This window comes from Papilio machaon, chromosome 2 (assembly GCF_912999745.1).
Source record: "Papilio machaon chromosome 2, ilPapMach1.1, whole genome shotgun sequence".
Classification (NCBI taxonomy): domain Eukaryota; kingdom Metazoa; phylum Arthropoda; class Insecta; order Lepidoptera; family Papilionidae; genus Papilio; species Papilio machaon.
This window is the reverse complement of record NC_059987.1, coordinates 1,282,163-1,305,517: the sequence shown is the minus strand read 5'-3', so window position 1 is coordinate 1,305,517 and position 23,355 is coordinate 1,282,163. Positions and strand designations below refer to the sequence as shown.

The following is a 23,355-nucleotide window of genomic DNA, read 5'->3' as shown; positions in this document are numbered from 1 at the left end:
AGAAATATCGTTTGAGAGTTCCTACTTTCTCCGTAAAAACAATTTCAAATTCTAGTGTGAAGTTGGCCCCCTCACTTTACTTTTTTTTATTTTTTTCAATGCGAATCGTTAGAGAGTCGTTTGAGAGACATTAAGAGAAAAGAAATATCGTTTGAGAGTTTTTACTTTTTCTGTAATAAATATTTTAATTCTGGGCATCGAAAGTTACAAATCGATTTTCTTAATTTTCCGAATTAAATATGGCAATCATGCACTTGGACGTTTCAAATTTATTGTGTAGGTAGAGAATGGTAAGAGAGTGATTGAGAGAAAAGAGAAATCGTTTGAGAGTTAATACTTTTTCTGAAATATATATTTCAATGTCGGAATCGAAAGTAACAAATCGATTTTCCTTTTTTCCGAATTAAATATAGCAGTCATGCACTTAGACGATTCAAATTTATGGTGTAGGTAGAGAATGGTAATAGAGTGATTGAGAGAAAAGAGAAATCGTTTGAGAGTTAATGCTTTTTTTGAAATAAATATTTCAATATCGGAATCGAAAGTTACAAATCGATTTTCCTTTTATTTCGAATTAAATATGGCAATCATGCACTAAGACGTTTCAAATTTATTGTGTAGGTAGAGAATGCTTAGAGAGTGATTGAGAGAAAAGAGAAATCGTTTGAGAGTTAATACTTTTCCTGAAATAAATATTTCAATTTCTGAATCGAAAGTAACAAATCGATTTTCCTTTTATTTCGAATTAAAAATGGCAATCATGCACTAAGACGTTTCAAATTTATTGTGTAGGTAGAGAATGCTTAGAGAGTGATTGAGAGAAAAGAGAAATCGTTTGAGAGTTAATTCTTTTCCTGAAATAAATATTTCAATTTCTGAATCGAAAGTAACAAATCGATTTTCCTTTTTTCCGAATTAAATATAGCAATCATGCACTTAGATGATTTAAATTTATGGTGTAGACAGAGAATGGTAATAGAGTGATTGAGAGAAAACAGAAATCGTTTGAGAGTTAATACTTTTTTTGAAATAAATATTTCAATGTCGGAATCGAAAGTTACAAATCGATTTTCCTTTTATTTCGAATTAAATATGGTAATCATGCACTAAGACGTTTCAGATTTATTGTGTAGGTAGAGAATGATTAGAGAGTGATTGAGAGAAAAGAGAAATCGTTTGAGAGTTAATACTTTTTTTGAAATAAATATTTCAATGTCGGAATCGAAAGTTACAAATCGATTTTCCTTTTATTTCGAATTAAATATGGTAATCATGCACTAAGACGTTTCAAATTTATTGTGTAGGTAGAGAATGCTTAGAGAGTGATTGAGAGAAAAGATAAATCGTTTGAGAGTTAATACTTTTTCTGAAATATATATTTCAATGTCGGAATCGAAAGTGACAAATCGATTTTCCTTTTTTCCGAATTAAATATAGCAATCATGCACTTAGACGATTCAAATTTATGGTGTAGGTAGGGAATGGTAATAGAGTGATTGAGAGAAAAGAGAAATCGTTTGAGAGTTAATACTTTTTCTGAAAAATATATTTCAATGTCGGAATCGAAAGTTACTAATCGATTTTCCTTTTTTTCCAAAATAATTATGGCAATCATGCATTTAGACGTTTCAAATTTATTGTGTAGGTAGAGAATGATTAGAGAGTGATTGAGAGAAAAGAGAAATCGTTTGAGAGTTAATACTTTTCCTGAAATAAATATTTCAATTTCTGAATCGAAAGTTACAAATCGATTTTCTTAATTTTCCGAATTAAATATGGCAATCATGCACTTGGACGTTTCAAATTTATTGTGTAGGTAGAGAATGGTAAGAGAGTGATTGAGAGAAAAGAGAAATCGTTTGAGAGTTAATACTTTTTCTGAAATATATATTTCAATGTCGGAATCGAAAGTAACAAATCGATTTTCCTTTTTTCCGAATTAAATATAGCAATCATGCACTTAGACGATTCAAATTTATGGTGTAGGTAGAGAATGGTAATAGAGTGATTGAGAGAAAAGAGAAATCGTTTGAGAGTTAATGCTTTTTTTGAAATAAATATTTCAATATCGGAATCGAAAGTTACAAATCGATTTTCCTTTTATTTCGAATTAAATATGGCAATCATGCACTAAGACGTTTCAAATTTATTGTGTAGGTAGAGAATGCTTAGAGAGTGATTGAGAGAAAAGAGAAATCGTTTGAGAGTTAATACTTTTCCTGAAATAAATATTTCAATTTCTGAATCGAAAGTAACAAATCGATTTTCCTTTTATTTCGAATTAAAAATGGCAATCATGCACTAAGACGTTTCAAATTTATTGTGTAGGTAGAGAATGCTTAGAGAGTGATTGAGAGAAAAGAGAAATCGTTTGAGAGTTAATTCTTTTCCTGAAATAAATATTTCAATTTCTGAATCGAAAGTAACAAATCGATTTTCCTTTTTTCCGAATTAAATATAGCAATCATGCACTTAGATGATTTAAATTTATGGTGTAGACAGAGAATGGTAATAGAGTGATTGAGAGAAAACAGAAATCGTTTGAGAGTTAATACTTTTTTTGAAATAAATATTTCAATGTCGGAATCGAAAGTTACAAATCGATTTTCCTTTTATTTCGAATTAAATATGGTAATCATGCACTAAGACGTTTCAGATTTATTGTGTAGGTAGAGAATGATTAGAGAGTGATTGAGAGAAAAGAGAAATCGTTTGAGAGTTAATACTTTTTTTGAAATAAATATTTCAATGTCGGAATCGAAAGTTACAAATCGATTTTCCTTTTATTTCGAATTAAATATGGTAATCATGCACTAAGACGTTTCAAATTTATTGTGTAGGTAGAGAATGCTTAGAGAGTGATTGAGAGAAAAGATAAATCGTTTGAGAGTTAATACTTTTTCTGAAATATATATTTCAATGTCGGAATCGAAAGTGACAAATCGATTTTCCTTTTTTCCGAATTAAATATAGCAATCATGCACTTAGACGATTCAAATTTATGGTGTAGGTAGGGAATGGTAATAGAGTGATTGAGAGAAAAGAGAAATCGTTTGAGAGTTAATACTTTTTCTGAAAAATATATTTCAATGTCGGAATCGAAAGTTACTAATCGATTTTCCTTTTTTTCCAAAATAATTATGGCAATCATGCATTTAGACGTTTCAAATTTATTGTGTAGGTAGAGAATGATTAGAGAGTGATTGAGAGAAAAGAGAAATCGTTTGAGAGTTAATACTTTTCCTGAAATAAATATTTCAATTTCTAAATCGAAAGTAACAAATCGATTTTCCTTTTTTCCGAATTAAATATGGCAGTCATGCACTTAGACGATTCAAATTTATGGTGTAGGTAGAGAATTATAATAGAGTGATTGAGAGAAAAGAGAAATCGTTTGAGAGTTAATACTTTTTTTGAAATAAATATTTCAATGTCGGAATCGAAAGTTACAGATCGGTTTTCCTTTACTCCGAAATAAATATGGCAATCATGCACTTAGACGTTTCAAATTTATTGTGTAGGTAGAGAATGGTAAGAGAGTGATTGAGAGAAAAGAGAAATCGTTTAAGAGTTAATACTTTTTCTGAAATATATATTTCAATGTCGGAATCGAAAGTAACAAATCGATTTTCCTTCTTTCCGAATTAAATATGGGAATCATGAGAATAAACGATTCAAATTTACTGTGTAGGTAGAGAATGGTTATAGATTGATTTAAAGAAAAGAGAAATCGTTTGAGAGTTAATACTTTTTCTGAAATAAATATTTCAATTTTTGAGATTTGTAAGTTTTTGAAAATCGATTTGTAACTTACGATTCCGAAATTGAAATATTTATTTCAGGAAAAGTATCTACTCTCAAACGATTTCTCTTTTCTCTCAATCACTGCCTAATCATTCTATACCTATACAAAAAATTTGAAACGTTTAAGTGCATGATTGCTATATTTAATTCGGACAAAAGGAAAATCGATTTGTTACTTTCGATTCCGACATTGAAATATATATTTCAGAAAAAGTATTAACTCTCAAACGATTTCTCTTTTCTCTCAATCACTCTATTACCATTCTGTACCTACTCCATTAATTTGAAACGTCTTAGTGCATGATTGCTATATTTAATTCGGAAAAAAGGAAAATCGATTTGTAACTTTCGATTCCGATATTGAAAAATTTATTTCAAAAAAAGTATTAACTCTCAAACGATTTCTGTTTTCTCTCAATCACTCTATTACCATTCTCTACCTACACCATAAATTTGAATCGTCTAAGTGCATGATTGCTATATTTAATTCGGAAAAAAGGAAAATCGATTTGTAACTTTCGATTCCGATATTGAAATATTTATTTCAAAAAAAGTATTAACTCTCAAACGATTTCTCTTTTCTCTCAATCACTCTCTTACCATTCTCTACCTACACAATAAATTTGAAACGTCCAAGTGCATGATTGCCATATTTATTTCGGAGCAAAGGAAAACCGATCTGTAACTTTCGATTCCGAAATTGAAATATTTATTTAAGAAAAAGTATTAACTCTCAAACGATTTCTCTTTTCTCTCAATCACTCTCTAAGCATTCTCTACCTGCACAATAAATTTGAAACGTCTTAGTGCATGATTGCCATATTTAATTCGTAATAAAAGAAAAATCGATTTGTAACTTTCGATTCCGACATTGAAATATATACTTCAGAAAAAGTATTAACTCTCAAACGATTTCTCTTTTCTCTCAATCACTCTATTACCATTCTCTACCTACTCCATTAATTTGAAACGTCTTAGTGCATGATTGCTATATTTAATTCGTAAAAAAGGAAAATCGATTTGTAACTTTCGATTCCGATATTGAAAAATTTATTTCAAAAAAAGTATTAACTCTCAAACGATTTCTGTTTTCTCTCAATCACTCTATTACCATTCTCTACCTACACCATAAATTTGAATCGTCTAAGTGCATGATTGCTATATTTAATTCGGAAAAAAGGAAAATCGATTTGTTACTTTCGATTCCGACATTGAAATATATATTTCAGAAAAAGTATTAACTCTCAAACGATTTCTCTTTTCTCTCAATCACTCTCTTACCATTCTCTACCTACACAATAAATTAGAAACGTCCAAGTGCATGATTGCCATATTTAATTCGGAAAAAAAAGAAAATCGACTTGTAACTTTCGATGCCCAGAATTAAAATATTTATTACAGAAAAAGTAAAAACTCTCAAACGATATTTCTTTTCTCTTAATGTCTCTCAAACGACTCTCTAACGATTCGCATTGAAAAAAATAAAAAAATGTAAAGTGAGGGGGCCAACTTAACACTAGAATTTGAAATTGTTTTTACGGAGAAAGTAGGAACTCTCAAACGATATTTCTTTTCTCTCAAACCCTCTCAAACGATTCTCAAACGATTTGCGTAAAAAAAAGTTAAAAAAATTAAAGTGAGGGGGCCAACTTCACGGAGGTCTAATAAACGACATTTAAAACTTTTTTACTCAGTCTTATAACTTTTCGTATTATAATTTAAAGAAATTATGAATGCAATTCGTAACCATGTCTCGTTGGGTGTTTCTCCACACTTTGCGGTTCTCAGCGGTGTTATTGTTATGCCTACCTGAACTAATTAATGAAAATCAGATGATGGTGAATCTTTTAAATTTGTTCTTAAAGAGATGTAACACAGTCTGTGCAGCGCCGCGTCGGTGCTTATTACCCGAAGACAACTATTATTAAGCCATAATCTATATGGCTGCCACCTTACCGGGTTTTACCTAGGTCTACCCTACAGGTGCAGCGTCGACCGTAATGCTTTTTAGTAGGTTTTGGAGGATTAAATGTACATAGCAAAGTACATATTTGCTGCCAAAGTTTGAGCAGGCATTGTAAGTTAATTATTAGTGTAGTATTAGTTGGTAGACAAAAAAAATCATTTCATTAATGTAGTCTGTTTTACAATGTAATTTTTAAAGTTACCTATACGCAACTTGTTATTGAAATATGTAAATGAAGTAAAAGTAGGTTGTGTTCTTCAGTGTTATCTATTACATTAATAAAAGTGACTGACTGAAATTTTTTTTTAGGTATCAAAACGTAATTTTTAAAATCTTTTATACTGTGAAAAGAAATAATATATTTACTCCATATTATCCTAGGTGGTTTTTGCCATGATTCATTAGAAGCAGTACCAATATGTTTTAATCAAAAAGGAATTAGGTCAAAATAAAAAAGTTTTTAGATATAGTCTTAACGCTAGCTGTCTTTATTTTCCATTTCCTTATAGAAAATACGTTTACGAAAAACAGTAGTGGGTCAGCCTGTGGCGGGTCCCGCGCGGGTCGCCGACCAGCGCCGCCCGCACGCTTCGCTCAACATCCAATAATATAAACGATAAATAATACAAAAAAATACTGATAGCACGAGATCGAAAGCTTCTTAGAGGGACTTCTCGATTTTGATGAGTTCCGCGATACCGTCGTACATCTCCTTGACGGCTTCGTACTCGGTGAGGCCCATGCGCCGCTTGTTGGAGATGTCGTAGACACCACCCTCGGCCTCGGTGTGCTCGCCGCGTGTACCGCGCACCTGCAGGTGGTACTTGCTGGCCACCTCCTCCAGCTTGGCCTTGTCCGCCGCCAGCTTGGGCAGCTTGATGTGCACCGAGGCGCGCACCGTCGTGCCCAGGTTGGTGGGGCAGAAGGTGAGGAAGCCGAGCCTGTCGTTGTGAGAGAAGGGGATCCTCTTCTCGATGTCGTTGACGGCGGTCACCAGCCGCTTGTACACCTGCTTCAGGTCGCCGCCCATCTGCATCGAGATGATGCGGAGGTGGTCTTCCTCATTGCACCAGACGAGGAAAGTCTTGTTCTCGTTGTGGTAGATGCCGCGGCCGGTGGGCCAGAAGCGGCAAGCGTTGGCCGCCTGCAGGAAGCGGTCGCCCTCCTTGAACAGGAAGTGGTCGTCGATCAGCTGCTGCTGGGTCTCCTTGGACATGCCGGTGAGCGGGAAGAAGGTGCCTTTGAGCTCGCCCTCGAGGCCGGACAGGGTAGAGGAGACCTTGTCCTCCATCTCCTTGTACTGGGCCTCAGTGAGACAGGGGTTGAAGGGGTAGCCCTCCATGGAGCGGCCGCAGCGCACGCGCGTGGACACGATGAATTCGCCGGCGGGGTCCAGGTTGCCGAGAGTTTCGACGTCGCCCCAGTTCTTGGGTGGGTGCTTGTCAGTCTTCTTGAAGCCATTGTGGTAGTCCTCGATGATGGGGTCGAACAGGTCCGCGAACACCGTGTACGACTCGGCGTCGGGGGCGTAGATACCCACACCGGAGTCCAGGTTCTCAATACCTATAAACGAATAACAGCTATGTAAAGTACTGAAATCGCAATATTTTTCACGGGTAGTGTAATGTCACACGACAAGATGTGTCGAATTTATTTGCAATGGCTAAAATTAAAACAATGAACAATAGAGCTATCAGTTTGCTGCAAATGACGATGCGTTACCATTTTCAATGTTATCTGTAAACTTATCAGTAAATAATCAATAATCAACCTTAAAGCAGCATATCGTCCAAACAGTGTTTAAAGGAATCTTACGTAATTCCTAGTACGAAGGTCAAAAATATTTTACTGATTATTATAAAATTCAGATCTATCTTAAATGCGAGTATAAAATTAAAAGCTTTCGTGTTAAATCCGTGTTGTGTATTAAACCCAAACATCTGATTTTAAAATATTGTAAAACTATCAAATTCATAACTGGTCAACTTACCCGACTGGATGCAGTCTAAGAGAGTTGAGCCGAAAGAGGTCTTCTTGTTCTTAAGAGCATCGAATACCTCCCTGGTGAGGTACTTCTTCAGCAAGGACTTGGAGTCAGAAGCCTGGAGCTTGCTGAAGCCAGCCTCCAATTTCTCGATGGTTGCGGCGTCCACCATTGCTGCGGCTTTTCTGCAAGTAATATAATTTTCAACGTCATTAACTTCGTGTAAGACGAAAATTCATAATTAAAGAGAAGGTAGATTAGTAATTCTAACGCCTTTAACGCTGCACAAGTCGCCCGGGTACACATTTTTGCTATTTATTTATGCTTATTTTTATTCGACGCAGAAAATTTCAAAAAGATTGACGTTACGTGTCACACTCGAAAGCAAAAAAGGCGCGATCAATAGATAATTATTAACTTTTTAATTAAAAATATTTAGGCACAAGATTTTAAGGAATAAGTCCAAATGTTTTTAAAAAGCAAAATTATTAAATAAAAAATACGCGTTTACTTTTAGACGTTTTAAAAACAGATCGTAATGTTAACACAAACTAGGAAAATAAATGATTTTAATATAAGGATTACAAACCGCCTGATGAGGTAATACGCAAGTACAGCGCCGCCGCAAACCACTATTGGAATTGTAACTTTTAGTTTATAATTCATGCCGATGGATTATATGCCGATTTAACAGATGCAATGTGTGAATTGTAGAAAGGGTCTAACAACTACGGGTGGAAATGCTGCTGTGACCGACGAACGACTAAAACGTATTTGTTTAAACACACCCTGTGATACTCGGTTTTAGTGGAATTACGTAATTTAGGTAGAGGTCGGTGAGTCGGCGCGCAGGCCGTCTCGCACTGCGCGGCACGGCGGCGCATCGTCGCTGCGCTCCTCGGTGCGCGCAGCCCTGCCTACCTCCCACTCGCCACCGTCGCCATACGAACGTATTATCGCAAGTTTCTTGTTACCTCTTTGTATTCAATTCTTTCATGGTACACATACCCGATATCGGATTACCGCGCTTACATTCCACGTATTGCGCCGACTAACCTCACTTTAAATCCACTCATAACTATGTCAAACGTTGAAGCAAATACAATCAATTTTAGTAAGTTCTTAGTTACATTTTAAACTCAAATTTTGCATGAGCAAATTTTTAGCAAATTTTTTCTCCATACATAAGTAAAAATATACCTACCAAATATAAAATCGGGAAAAATACGTATTAATCATAACCTTACTATCGATGTACCTACAAAACATTTGCATAAGGCTCACTGAGTGTCATACAAAAAAAAAAGTATTTCGGATATAGGTATGTATAAGAGGATTTTTTCCCGATTAATGATTTTAAAAATACTGAAGTATAATATTTTCTAGAATTTCAAGTGGTCTCACGAAATTTGGTTAACATTTAGAACTTAAATATACATCGTATAGGAAAAAAATAAATCATATACAATATTTATGACTGTGGAGAATGAACATTATGAGACAAATTAATGTTTACTAGCGAATAATTCAGTCAAAAAGCATGAATAACATAAAATGAAGGGCGAGCAGAGAGCACGAGCCGAGATGAACGCCGGCTGGGATATACGCACCCGTCCGCCGGTTTGTTTTCCTTGTTTTCTTTAGTTGCACAGCCACCCATTTTCACGATATTACTGTATGATTAACTAGCGACTAAACATGCACTAAATCACATAAAAAACTACAGCAAATAAATAAAATGAACGGAGGACTAAATGCAATGATGGAATGATATTTGTCCAAATGAATGTTGCCGGTCGGCGCGGTAAGGGCGAGGGCGCGGTGAGGGCGAGGGGCGCGTGGATCGATGCGCGGCACGCGACACGCCGCACGGCACGCAGGACGCAGGAGGCAGGACGCAGGAGAGGGACGCACGCGGCACGGCTTCCCGCCCTTCGGAACTTGCTTCAAAACTTTTCGGAGGGAAACCTACCCTCGGCCGGCGCCAACGATTACCTTCGCGAGCTATCTCCGAATGCAGCACCGCAGTCTCTTAAAGCGCGATATCATATCGGAACACCACTCGAACTTATCTCAACATCGACACTCTTGAAAAGGTTTAAGTCGTCAGTTATCGCGTTGATCTTTAAAAAACCCGGCATGACGGTCACCGTGACGAGTGGCGGTCGGCGAGGAGCGGGCGGACGACGTGGTATTATGCAGAGTGGCCACCGCTTACCTTGCACTAGAACAACCGTCGATGTCGACTGCGAGGTGCAGAATGTTCGGAGCGGGAGCGCGCCGTGCGTTAAGCCGGGCGTTCCCCCGCGCCCGCACCTCGCCCCCGGCCTACCGACCTTGGCTTTGCTGATGCTTCACGCCCTCCGCCTGCCGCCGCCCGCCGCTGCAGATGTATGGCTTCTCTGCCGGCCGGCGCGACGGCAAGCCTTTCAGACGGAAAGTCAGTTCTTACAACGATGACTGTCATTCCATTCCGTGCATAATCGCAATTCAGTTAGACAAGACCCCGCGAACAATGCTGTGTAATGTTTACGACTAGCTATTTCAACATTAAATAAAAGCAAAGGTAATTAAAACCCGAGAGCAACATACAAGACCGTAGATTTCAAAGCTTTTAAACAATATTTAATAATGTAAGTAAAGTAAATGTCGACCACCAGACAGTAATCACCTATACTATAGTAATCAGTAGTATTCAAGAAAAGTGAGTTCTTCCTTCGCCTTATTTACTTAACTGGTTAAACTGCATAACTTAACTAGCCTTAACTTCCGGATGATTCATTAATATGCGCAGGAGTTCCACGGACCATTCAACCTTGAACTTTTTTTTTCTATACGAACAGGATGGTTGTTATTTTCATGTATCTTATAGCATGGCATTTCTTCACGACCATAAGCAAGTCAGTAGTTTTTAAAGAAAGAGTATTAAAAAACAATTGACTTGCTTATATTTTATTGTTTTAAGGTTATAACAACTGGTTCTCGTTGCGTTATCAGTTGAGGCGAGATAATCAAAATAGATTTAGTAGACAGATTTCTTTTCGTCTGGACCGGGTCCAAGCCGTTGTTACCTTCGCTGCCATGACGGACGGACCAATGTCAAGTTCGCATTTTGCTTTCGTTGCGTAATTTTTGATTTGAATCAACACGTATCGGTATTTACGCAAATGATAAAACAACATGAATGATGTGTTATTTGCTGTAATTAAATCAATTTCAGCTAATCTTGGACACTGATTAGTTGAAAATTAAATTGTAGCATAAGACAAAGGAAGAGTCAGTTGTTATGAACATTTTATTTAAATTTAAAGTTATATTAATACTCACCATAAAAACAAATTTGGTAAAATGTAGGTATAACGTAAGCTAAATTTTACCGTTAAATTATTGTCAACAGAGAAATTATACTATATTTTATTTACCGACCCACCAAATTGGTCAGAACAGGGCTGTAAGAAACTTACATTACCTTCACTTTAGTCCAGCTATACATTATACTGTGTAAAATTTCCACACCAAAGAGTTTTTATGTATCAAAACAAGAAAATGATGGAATTGTTTTTTAATCTTTAAAATCAGCAAGTCAGAAATAAAAGAAAACAGCTGTTTTGCTTACGTATTTATAGTCTGTGGTGGTGACGTAATCGGCGTGTATCCTCGTAACCTTGACCTGAGGATTGGGAGCGTGTTACCCGCTGGCACGCGGGGAAGCCATAACAATTACCCTGTTCAATGTCGGAACACGGTCCAAACGTAAACCTATGAAGGAACTCGGGCACGCTATGGCAAGGTTACGGAAAAATATCGAGCGTAAAAGAGTTCCCGGTGTTACGTAATCATTTCAATGATTGAAATTCTACTTTTAGACAAAAGCAGTGGATTCGTATTTTCTTTCTCTTCTTTTACTTGTTCACTCGCTAATATCGATGTATATAATACTACCTGTCGCCCGCGACTCCGTCCGCGCGCAATTGAAAAAAAACTTAATAGGGGTATAAAAATAGTAGCCGATTCTCAGACCTACTGAGTACGCATATAAAGTTTGGTAAAAATCAGTAAAGCCGTTTCGGAGGAGTACAGTAACTAACATTATGTGACATGGAAATTTTATATATTAGATATAAGTGATACTTACGTGATTAATTAAAAAGATTTTAACGTCCACAGTACTTTTTGTTTTAAAGTTATTTGTGACATCAATGTGACATCAATTGTACTTAACAGTGCGAAAGGAAAAATCTTTATTAATTTATGAATAGTGAATACCCAACATTAATAAGTTCTTGCAATTCCAATTAATTTTATAAAGGATGATAAATAAATTTATCCCTAACATATGAACAAAATGAACATTGCAAAACAACATTTAGTAGGTATTATAAATGTATTTCTAAAATGTAAGAGTGCATTTAAATTTTGCACCTATATAAAGTCACTGGTAATAATCTAATATATAAAATTCTCGTGTCACAGTTTTCTTTGCCATACTCCTCCGAAACGGCTTGACCGATTCTCATGAAATTTTGTGAGCATATTGAGTAGGTCTGAGAATCGGCCAACATCTATTTTTGATTTTTTTTTTTTAACTGCGCGCGGACGGAGTCGCGGGCGACAGCTAGTCTTATATATACCTAAAATTCTCGTGTCACAGTTTTCGTTGCCATACTCCTCCGAAACGGCTTGACCGATTGTGATGAAATTTTTTGTGCTTATCCGGTATCTATGAGAATCGGCCAACATCTATTTTTTATACCGCTATTAAGTTTTTTTTAACTGCGCGCGGACGGAGTCGCGGGCGACAGCTAGTAATACCAATAAAAATCACTAATAATACCAATACGAATAATGATAGACATCTTTATCTACTTCAAAAGTGTTAAAAGTGATATTTTTCCTTATTTTTCCAAGTATTTGTCACATATTTTAAGTTGCCCGGCATTAAAATGTTCATCTTTACGATGTTTTATGGAAAGCGTACAAATTTTTATAAATAATAGACCAGCCTTAACGCCTTTTTCACTGATGCGGATAATACACGCCAGAGTTATACCTACGTTATATTTCACGGGCATTATCTAACATTTTAGTGAAGTTTAGCGATCACGAACGATTTATATTGTTATGTAATAAGTCCTACCGCATTCGACAGTAGTTAGGTATCCTAAATCCTTATTTATAGTTATAAAACTAAATTAAATAAAAATATTGTTCTATTTTCATTTAAATTTTCACATTCTCTGCAATAACATCTAAAATGAGAGCAACAAATATTTGACATTGAAATAAGTAAAGGTCGTTTCGTTTATTCCATTCATAATTCACGCGAATATGTGAAACGGTGTATGTGTTGCCAGATCGAATTAACGTTTTAGTTTAGAAAAAAAATATATAACGAGCCGTGGGAAGTTTCTCGAAGGCCTTGGCAATGACACGAGACTCGGCCTCGCCGACCGTTCAACAGCTTTTAAAAATAAAAGTACCTAGTATTTTGCATTTTAGCTGTATGTATATTTGAACGTTCATTTACATGATCAAGGTAACCTTACGTTTATTTGGCTTTTTTCAATACAAACCAAACCTAATAAATAAATCATAAAAGTTTAATAAATTTACACAGAACAAGTTTATCGCTTCATAGATACAAGACGATTTAAGTGACATTATCACTTCAGAAGACTAACGTGTGGTACCGGTCTTATCTGAATCGGATAACTATAACTCAACACGATACGACATGAGTCTAGATAACTCGCAAATCCTGGCATGATATAACGCCACGAGTATGTGAAATTATCACAAAAAAAAACACCTGTGCCATAGACAAAAAGTAATGTCATTTGAAGTTGGCGGGAAAAATGTTAAAATTGTAATGATTCATTTAACCTTCGTTAATATTAAATTCATACCACAATATAAATAACAATAAAGTCGCTGCGTGAGTAATTACTTAAATAATGAGTTAAAATATTAACTGTTAAAGTTTTTTATCAATGTATTTTTAATATTCAAAGTTTAAACAGGTTTTAAATGTCACCTTCAAATCTCATTAAAATGTTTATTACATCCACTAATTAATTAAACGTTGGTAAAGGAAAGTATTGCTTATGGTTTTTATAAGTTTTTTTTTTGTTTAAATATCTGTTTATAATTTTTAAATATGATGAATTTCAGATGTTTTCATTAACCTACTATGTTAAAGAGCTACATACTTTAAGTACCAAATATTTACTTGTACCTTAATGGCCTCATTAAATTTAACGATACGCCTGAATGCATGTTCATATTGAAAATTTACGATACGGTAGTTTTATACTAACGACGTCCATTAAGATTAAGTGATTAAATTATAAATAAACTATAGTAAAAAGTTAAATAATCTACTTACATACTTTCCACGTTACAACGTATTTAGAACTAAATTCAGTCTAGACATGGATGGTATAATCTTGGCTAAGATATGGCAATGGTTTCGAAATACCTTATCGATAGAGTGACATTTTATCATAAAGTTTTCACTTACTTGTAGCTGTCAATTGTGGCCATAGAAAAAATGAGATATACGAGGATTATTATGATATAAATCCGAAGCCAAGTAATAGTGAACGGCCTATACGGAAACATTTTTTTTCGGAAGATTCTGGAAACATTTGACGTATCGATAATTTTCAGATAATATTTAGATTACGGTACGATGGATAGATATTTTCGATAACGTAATATTTATCAGTATTAGCAACATTAATTTGTTACATATTTGATATTTTCTTTTTTAAAATAGTTAAAATCATAAGCAGTTTTCAATAGCTTAAAAGTTTATGGGATTAAATGAAATTATTTGTACTAAACCAGTGATTGTCAAATTTATTTCTTTCACCGCCCCCTTTGAAAATCAATTATATTTCAGAGCGCCCCTAATTTTTATTCAGCCCTAAAACTTAAAAACCACCAATTTCATTGCTTTAATTAATTTCAATGCCCCCCATTTTTTGGGCCTCTTATCGCCCACTCCTAGGTTTCAAACGCCTCCAAGTGGGCGTTATCGCCCACTTTGGGAAACACTGGACTAAAACTTTCTTATTCTGCTGCTATAAAGGAGATAACTTTATACAGGTGTTATTAAAAACCTACAATTAGACAAAACAAAAAGCCCTTAGATCAATTAATATTTTTAATAAGGTCATAGTATGATTAATGCGTCGGAATGTCGTGTTACAAACAGAATGCTGATTTCGTGGAAATAGTAGCAGTGTATGACGCATGAATGGCTCTTGTTTTTTTACATGGAAATATAAGAAGGTAAATTTAAACTTTGCTTACAAAATAACACCTGCATGAATACAAAAAAAAATGATTTAATTTGCGTTTAAAAATTGATGGCAAGTTAAGAAATAACTTGTGGCAACTAACTTTACTTATGTAGATGATCACGAAGAATCTTTAATTTTGTATTATGAACCCTTCCAAATGTTGTCAACATTTAGTTCAATCTTCAAGTAGAATTTAAGAAAGAGGAATTATTGAGATTGTATTTAATTTTGTCGGTTATAATAATCCAAAATGCTATTTTGTCTCAGGAATTAAATGTAGTTATTGTTTGACAGCCACGTTAGTGACGTAGCTCCCATATGTATTAGGTTAATAGATCAAATTGAGAGCTCATGGGATGAGCGTATGCGGGTAGCTATCAATTATTTTAAATTAGTACACGTAAACAGTGAGTTCGTTAGTAATTGTAGTTATTAATGCATATATGTATTAAGTAAATATATTCTGATATTGACATTGGACATTAATGGCTCAAAAATAGTTTTTTTTTTCTGTCACTGTCAAAAAATATTTCCTAGAATGTTCCTTCTCTTTCCGTACATATATTTGTTTGAATTTAAAACTTCTAACATGTTAAAATTTTAAAAGAAAGCGATGAATGTTTTAACTCTTTGTACCAAAAATATTTTTATTGCCCTTAAGATTAACCTACTAAGGATTGTAATAAAACCAAAAGTGAATAATCTATTTTTATTTATTTCAAATACAAAATTGTTTATCCAGATTCCAGTTTAAACCGGTTATAGTTAGATGGTGCAGATCTCGCCCGTCGGGACGGAGTTGTGCTGGGCAATTTGTCTGAATAGCGTCTTCCGGTGCGCGGTCTGGCTTCTTCCTGTCTATAACATAATATACAATCCGCAAATTAGATTCTATTTAAGTAAAAAAGTCAAAAAGTTTATATATGTGGGAGCAAATATACTTTCTCGTGGTGATGAGGCAAAGTTTTTCTATACACATTACTGGTTAATACATATTATAAATGTAATTGTCATTTTTCAATTATAATTATGAAATAGAAATAAAGTGAAACTATTATAACAATCTATGAGACCTAAATTCTTCTACTTTAACACTGGCAACAGATATAGTGGGGTAGACCCAAGCAACATCTGTTGCACGAATTGGTCAGCTCGCCCGGTGCAATACCACGACCGTGAAGTGGAAGCAATTCCGCGTTGCGTCTGACGAGAGTGGTTATGGAGGCCTTATTTTTAGTCTTCGTTCCCTTCTCACCCTTTTCTTATAAGGAAGGGATGGGAAGGGGAAGTAGATTTGATGATCAAGATGATATAGGAAGGGGATTCTCTTTCTGTACGTCTCCTGTCGTTTAAAGGTAGGCAACGTTGGCTTCGCTGTTTAGGCGTATTCATATGGCCACTTGCTCGTTTGCCACCTTATGATATTAAAAGAAATCAGAAAAAGTAATTTTCAAATATTACTGCGGTAATCGTAACTTGCAAGTGGTAATCAGTCTGTAGCACATTATTTAATAGGAATTTAAATGAAATGGCAAGTTAGGACGTTGGATTAGTTTGTGATGGCTTCTGCCAACATTGTAGCGAGCTAAAAGAAATCGTTGGCTTGAAGCCCAAATTGACATTATGTAATTTGTAAACAAGATACAACGTAATTGTCCCAATTGGATTTTAAGAAACGTAATAGTTGCTAACGCGATTGTAAATTAGTGCTAACTAAAGATTTAGTGTCACGTAGTGTAGTTAGTCAACGCGTGGTCGTGATTTTGCCATAGCTGTCGTTTTGCTGCGCTAGTGAAAATGTCCTGTCCGAATTGAAAAAGTTATTGGTATTTGTACGTTGCCATTTAGACTTTAATTTAATTAAGAATTAAAATGGTTGATATTAATCTCTTAATCGTGGGTAAAAAACTTCTTATATTAGCTTCTATTTTTTTTTTAGACCGAAACATATTATTATCTCTATTTTTCAAAGAGAAGACGATATGTTTTACACAGAGATATTGGTCTCAGAAACCCACGATACGTCAATATTGCACTTTGTAGATAACTATTTAGGCTATCAGGTACTCGACTTTAATACAACTGTTGATTCAATGTTTATTCAATGTTGCAGTTAAAGTAAAAATATTTACATTAGCGTAGGGTTCCATTGGCGAAGCAAGTAACAAAAACATTGCCTACTCTTATACAGATGTCTGACTGTGGAACTAATTTAATTTATTTCATTAATTGACAAGAAATAATTTGCTATTTAAACAGCAAATCAACAGTGAAATACAATTAAAATATTATGGACGATACATTTCGCCAACTTGCAAATGTTTCAAATATCGAGTAATGTTTCTTGTGTCAGCAGAATGTTTAACCATTGGTTAACTACGTGACAAATAGTGTGTCATTGGCCTGGAACGTAACACACGTTGCTTTAAAAACGCATTTTAGAGGTATAGGTTATTGACAGGTTTTTTCCAAGGATTCATAGACAACACGCAAGCTACAAGGATAGGCAGAGGCGTTTCCGTTTGGGGCAATCCAGTCACACCTATTTAGTTCTTTCTACAATGTTCGGGATATAAGGATATTGTCTTTCTTTCAAAGAATCCCATTTAAGTATATTAGGAATCCTAACAGTTACCAGTAATCTGTTAAAAGCTATTAGTTGCGTTGAGTGTCAGCAACTCGTGAAATCCTAGCACGTAGGACTTATCGTCTGCCAATAAGGAGATTATTATTGTATGGCTTCCTAACAATTTAGCAAACAAAAAGATTATTTATTTATGGTTTTATTTATCTATGGTTGAAATAGCCGTAAAGTACCAGTTTAAAATTTATATTGTGATAATTTTTGATGAAGAATTAAATTAGTAAATTATATTTGTAATAAACATTATGTTTAACCGTAAAAATGTTAGTATTTAACAAATATTCAAAGGCAAATGCGACAAAAAAGTGGCAATCCTTTTGTTCAAATGTTCAATTTTTTAATTAATGATAAATTTTGGATATTTTATTAACTAATATTGAAAACGGCTAAAACACTCACGTACATTTGTCCGGTGTCGGCACCGACTAGTTTCCGACGACGGGCCGCGTCCGCGAAATAATACTAGTCCCACTCATCCTGATGAAGGGCCCTCGATGAGTTCGAAACTAGTCGGTGCCGACATCGGATAATACGTGAGTGTTTTAGCCGTTTATATCTTAGCTAATGATAATGGATATTTTATGTCAGTGTAATCAGATTTCCTTAAATAGAACATTAAAATATAGTAAATCCGATAAAAAAATTTAATGACTGTCATATATGTACTAAATAAAATGTTTGCGTTAGAGATGTTCCCGCCAAAACGTCTTCGCCAACACTTCCTTTTAGATGGGAGCTTGAAGCTCGGTCCGCATGACTCACGGCCAGTCATCGACCCCGGCTGCGCGTCTCCATTGCACTATCATTATGGCGATCGGTGACGGTATGCATTATAATTTGTGATGTCGACAATATTAATGTTTTATTTATTGGGTGCAACGGAATTTAATTGATTATTTTTTCAATGTTATTAAAGATGTTAAAGATGAAACAGAAAGAACTTTAGATACTCCACCAAAATTATTGTATTAGTAGGTATACATACGTATATATCGCTGAAATGTGTTACTATTCTTTGATTTAATTTCGTAATTCTTATTTTATAGGTGTATACCACGGGAACCGTTTATATTTAGGACCATAGTTAGCCTTTCAGACTGTGTTCTACATCGATACCAAATTTCATCGAGAGCCGTTTCGCTGTTCAGGAGATATCTAGTTACAAACATTTGTATTTATAACATTAGCAAGAATTAGTAAGATAATAAATATATAATAATTTCTAATCCACATTCTGTATCCAGGGACAATGGAGCTGCGCTCACTATCCTTTGAGCAACAATCTAAGACAGTAATAAATTCTAAATACAAAAAGTAAAAGTGATTACAACACGATAAAATAGAATACGACCGGGTTCAGCAATAATTGCTTTGAAATAAACTACTCCCGCAAATTAGTGTGGTTATATCGGTTTTATTCAGCCTATTGGCATGCGTTTACACAGATAATATAACGTAAAAATAATACTTGTCCAATTACGAAGATAAATTGGTATAAATTAATGTTCCAATACATAAACACCTCGTAATTAAGTAATTAATTCTGACTTCCAGACGACATTAAATTGTCGGACAAAGACAACAAAGTACATTTGTATCAATATGAAATTGTACTAGCTGTATAACTTCGTCCGCGCGGAATTAAAAAAAAATAAGTTGTCTATATGTTCTTTCAGACTATTTTTTACATATGCGCCAAATTTCATCAAGATCTGTTGAGCCGTTCCGGAGATATCTTTTAAGAAACATCCATCCATCTAAACTTTCTTATTTATAATATTAGTCTGATATTAACCGTAAAAAGATGGTAAACCTACAAATCGATTTAAGCTGTGAAAGATCCCAGATGGTCGTAAATAAATTAGCCAGTTGTGAATTGAAGCAATTTCCGCTTTTATATCACCTATTTATTTTCCCGAGAGCTGTACTTCTAAGTATTTAATTGCACATTCTAACAGATAAATGGATAATTAGAAACGGAATTGATAAACACAATAAGGAAATTGTGAAAGAAATTATTGATTATTTTGGAGAAATGTAATGTTGAAAACGAGTTGATAGTATATGTTACAATGTTAAAGTGGTATTTATTAACTAGCTTTTGCCCGCTTCTGCGTCCGCGCGGAATTGAAATAAAACTTAATAAGTAGCCTATGTGTTCTTCAAGTCTATGTTCTACATATGTGCAAAATTTCATCAAGATCTGTTGAGCTGTATCGGTGATACCTTCAAACAAACATCCATCCGGATAAATATCTAATCTTCCGCATTTATAATATTAGTAAGATAATATTCGAGGGCAGTTTTAGTAAATACTGATAATCCTAGAATTTCTATATAAATCATATGTAATTATATTATCGTATTTGTAGAGTATTGTTGTGTCGACAGCCCATACAAATCCCCACACAGGAGCTCGGAGGCTACCCAAGTTAGGGTTGACTACAGTTAACGCTAGCCCAGCAAGGATTGGTTGACTTCACATATATTTTTAAATTTTTTCGCAAATATGAACAGGTTGCATCACAATGTGTTCCCATAGATTCTTAACCATAAGAACGTCGAATAAATGTTCCTATGAAATACAGAAAATCTTAAAAAAAATGGTGTGTACATCGCTTTACAACTGCGCTACGGACACTGAGATTATTATTTTTAAAAGATATTTAAGGGAACTTATATCATATTTTCTGTAAGAGTACTGTATAATATCATGTAAGAGTTCTGTGGAATTCTAACGCACTGCAGAGTACATTTGGAGGTATTTCAGTACATGGATGCTGTAAATCATGACGATGTTTATCTCTCGCCAACCACTTCCGCCTCCCGCTTTGCTTTCGTCTCAAAACATTATTATACTTCTAACCTAACCTAACATTTGTTCTTAAAGTTTAAAATTGTTGGTACTATAAATAAAATCAGCCTTAATCAGTGCACTGCTGGACAATGTCATTAACCTATTTTTACTACAGAATAAAAAAAAATCACCTTTTAATAAATAACTTGCAAATTCATTTCTTCGCTGGTGATTCGTATATAATTTCTGAGGGCGGCAGTTCCTTGAGCCGCTCGCCACTTCTAACCATTGAGGCGGTGAGGGTCGGCGGACCTGGATTCGTGTCCGGACTCTGTTCACCACCTGAGACCCCCGCGACCCCCGCTCCCCTCACTCCCACCGCTCCCCCCGCTCCCAAGGCGCCTCCTGTACCTCTTGGGCCGACGTCTGCTGTCATGCACGGGAACCAACCCCTACGAAGAAGGAAATTAACACTCAATAAAGAACTTATTTTCAGATTAACTACGACGTACGAAAAGATGAGGGACATTTAAACGCGCATACCGTCAGTAAATAATACTTTTAAAATTAAAATTACCTTCCAAAACATTCGCGAGAATCTTCTATCAGTACCAAATGTTGAGGTGCGATGTCTTATTCTTTAGGTTTTGGGGTTTCTTTTGGTGGGGCGTCCTTTGCAGGCGGCCCCCCGGCACCGGCCGACTCCGCGGCTTGCTCTTCACATGGAAACCAGCCCCTTCATACAGGGTAAAGCATTAGACAATTGTTTAAACAATATTCACAATCCTTAGTTATTGGTCAAAGTTAAAGGAGTCTTTTTTTAAAATAAGCTAGAAGTGATGAGCAAGCCGTCTTGTCGATATGACAATGACAAACTAAGTATCGTGAAATTTATCGGCATTTTGATAAATTTCAAGATTCTAGTTTCTCACTGTGAAAACTTATCCCCTTCGTACACAAGGCAACGTAAATTTTCGAAACAAATATTGTATCCTTGCGTCGCGAGTATTGCATTGCGCGGCCTCCACGTACAGACATGGCGACTCCGTGTCAAATGCATAGATTTGTTCCGCCATCTTCAAAATCGCAGCGACTTTTCTTAGGCCCGCTAGAAACCTTCAGTTAAAATGAAACACGGCTGTTATAACTGTGTGTATAGCTAAAGGGAAAGTGGTCTAAAATTAGGCCTCCGGGACCACACTCATCAGACGAAACGCGAAATTGCTTCCTCTTCACGCCTGTCTTCTGTGTGGTCGTGGTATTGCGCCGGTCGACCCGACCCATTCGTGCACCCAACAAATATTGTTGTTGCGGGATCTACCACTGTCAATAATGTTGTGAGCGACTGGTTTTGGTGACTAAAGAACAAAATTATTGCATAAATCGCTTAGCGACTAAAATCACCGGGTTTCGAAGTTTTACATTGCTTGTGTACAGGGTTTTAACGTTACCGTGGTTTTCCACTGCCGAGACATACAGATGTCCCTCTAGTTGTCTCTGAATAAACTGAGTTAGCAATATATTTTTTGTAGCGATGTTTCAGGAGTCGAAATCCACAGTTCACATTGAAATTATTCAGTTTTAAAAAAATTTAAAAGACTTTAATACAAGAATGTGCCGAGGATCCAATAAATCTTACATAAATTACTTTTAACGTTGAGTAGTCTGAAAAGAAGACAGACAGACAATAACTCATAAAAAAATCCATTACCTCAACATGCAGACAGCCACCAGATATTTAGGAATAAAAACAAAAAAAAAATGGAAAGTCGTAACTTAAAAATAATGTGTTTATTTGAAAAGCGTCCGATAGAAAACGTCGCTGTATTATCGGCGAGCGGATTTAATATAAATTGTAACAACAATTTGTTTAAAATCCCCTCACAGCTTCAAATGAAAATAAATCGGCGTAAATATTTATATGGATTTAATTAAGCACAGGAAATAAGCGTGATAAAAGCCAGGTTCTGATTGGGGAATCTCTTGCCCCATTTCTATGGGACATCCTTCATTTTCACATAAATAGTTTACAAGCGATAAAATATAATATGTAGTGTTAAGAGTGCTTGGTCGGCAATAATTTCCGTTACGTAAAGGAAATTATAAAGAATGGAAGTGTTTGAAGCCTACATTTTATACTTTAGAACATGTTACAATAAAACAATTAGTAACCTGAGATGGCCATCAATTGGGCCTATCGCCAGATATAAGTTGAAGCTTTATTTATCTTATATTTTAAAAAAAATCAGCTCAGTAAGTAAAATCTATATTTTCCGCTTTTCTGATGTCAACGTTATCATTATTGTGCAATCCTTATCATTCCTGACATGTGAAAGATTAGCCGGAGATTACAGAGGATCACAATTTTGCAAGAATCTGACTCATTTTATTGCTTCATAGACATTGTATTTAAAACTATCTATTTTAAATCTATTTTTAATATTTGAAAAAAACATTCTATATGCTTTCTTTATTAATTAGAGAGAAAATTGGATATGAAATTTGCCAAACTGTTAACACGACTTGTTTGCAAATTCACCATTAACAAATCTGAAAAACTCGTCAAGAAAAAGATAATTGTTTTTGTCTCCATGACAATAAAAAAAAAAAAAAGACTGAGATCACAATTGCAATACATAAAGATATAAACTGCATTGAAGGTCGAGGAATGCTAACGTAAGACGTGTAAATGAATTATCACCTGGTAGTTAAACCACATTATGTTTCCATGGTAGCATTTTCAGATAGGTTATCAATATTATTGAAGGGATAAAAATTAATTTTCAAATTGAAAAAAAAATCTATTTTATTTCACTAAAAATATTTGGAGTTTTAAAACCTGACTTTTTTCAG

General features: G+C 35.0%; 1 protein-coding gene across 3 annotated transcripts; it reads right to left on the bottom strand.

Moving 5' to 3' along the window:
• Positions 1–6,347: 6,347 nt before the first annotated feature.
• LOC106714164 (arginine kinase) lies at positions 6,348–10,058 on the bottom strand. Of its 3 annotated transcripts, none has more exons than XM_045685155.1 (3): positions 9,973–10,058; positions 7,761–7,939; positions 6,348–7,333 (listed from the first exon to the last, which is right to left on the bottom strand). In XM_045685155.1, exons 2-3 carry the CDS (start codon positions 7,924–7,926, stop codon positions 6,432–6,434), a joined length of 1,068 nt encoding a protein of 355 aa, XP_045541111.1. In that variant the 5' UTR covers positions 7,927–7,939; positions 9,973–10,058; the 3' UTR covers positions 6,348–6,431. The 3 variants fall into 3 exon arrangements, with proteins under 3 accessions (XP_045541111.1, XP_014362614.2, XP_014362613.2); XM_014507128.2 differs by lacking the exon at positions 9,973–10,058 and adding an exon at positions 9,365–9,661; XM_014507127.2 differs by lacking the exon at positions 9,973–10,058 and adding an exon at positions 8,344–8,621.
• Positions 10,059–23,355: the final 13,297 nt, after the last annotated feature.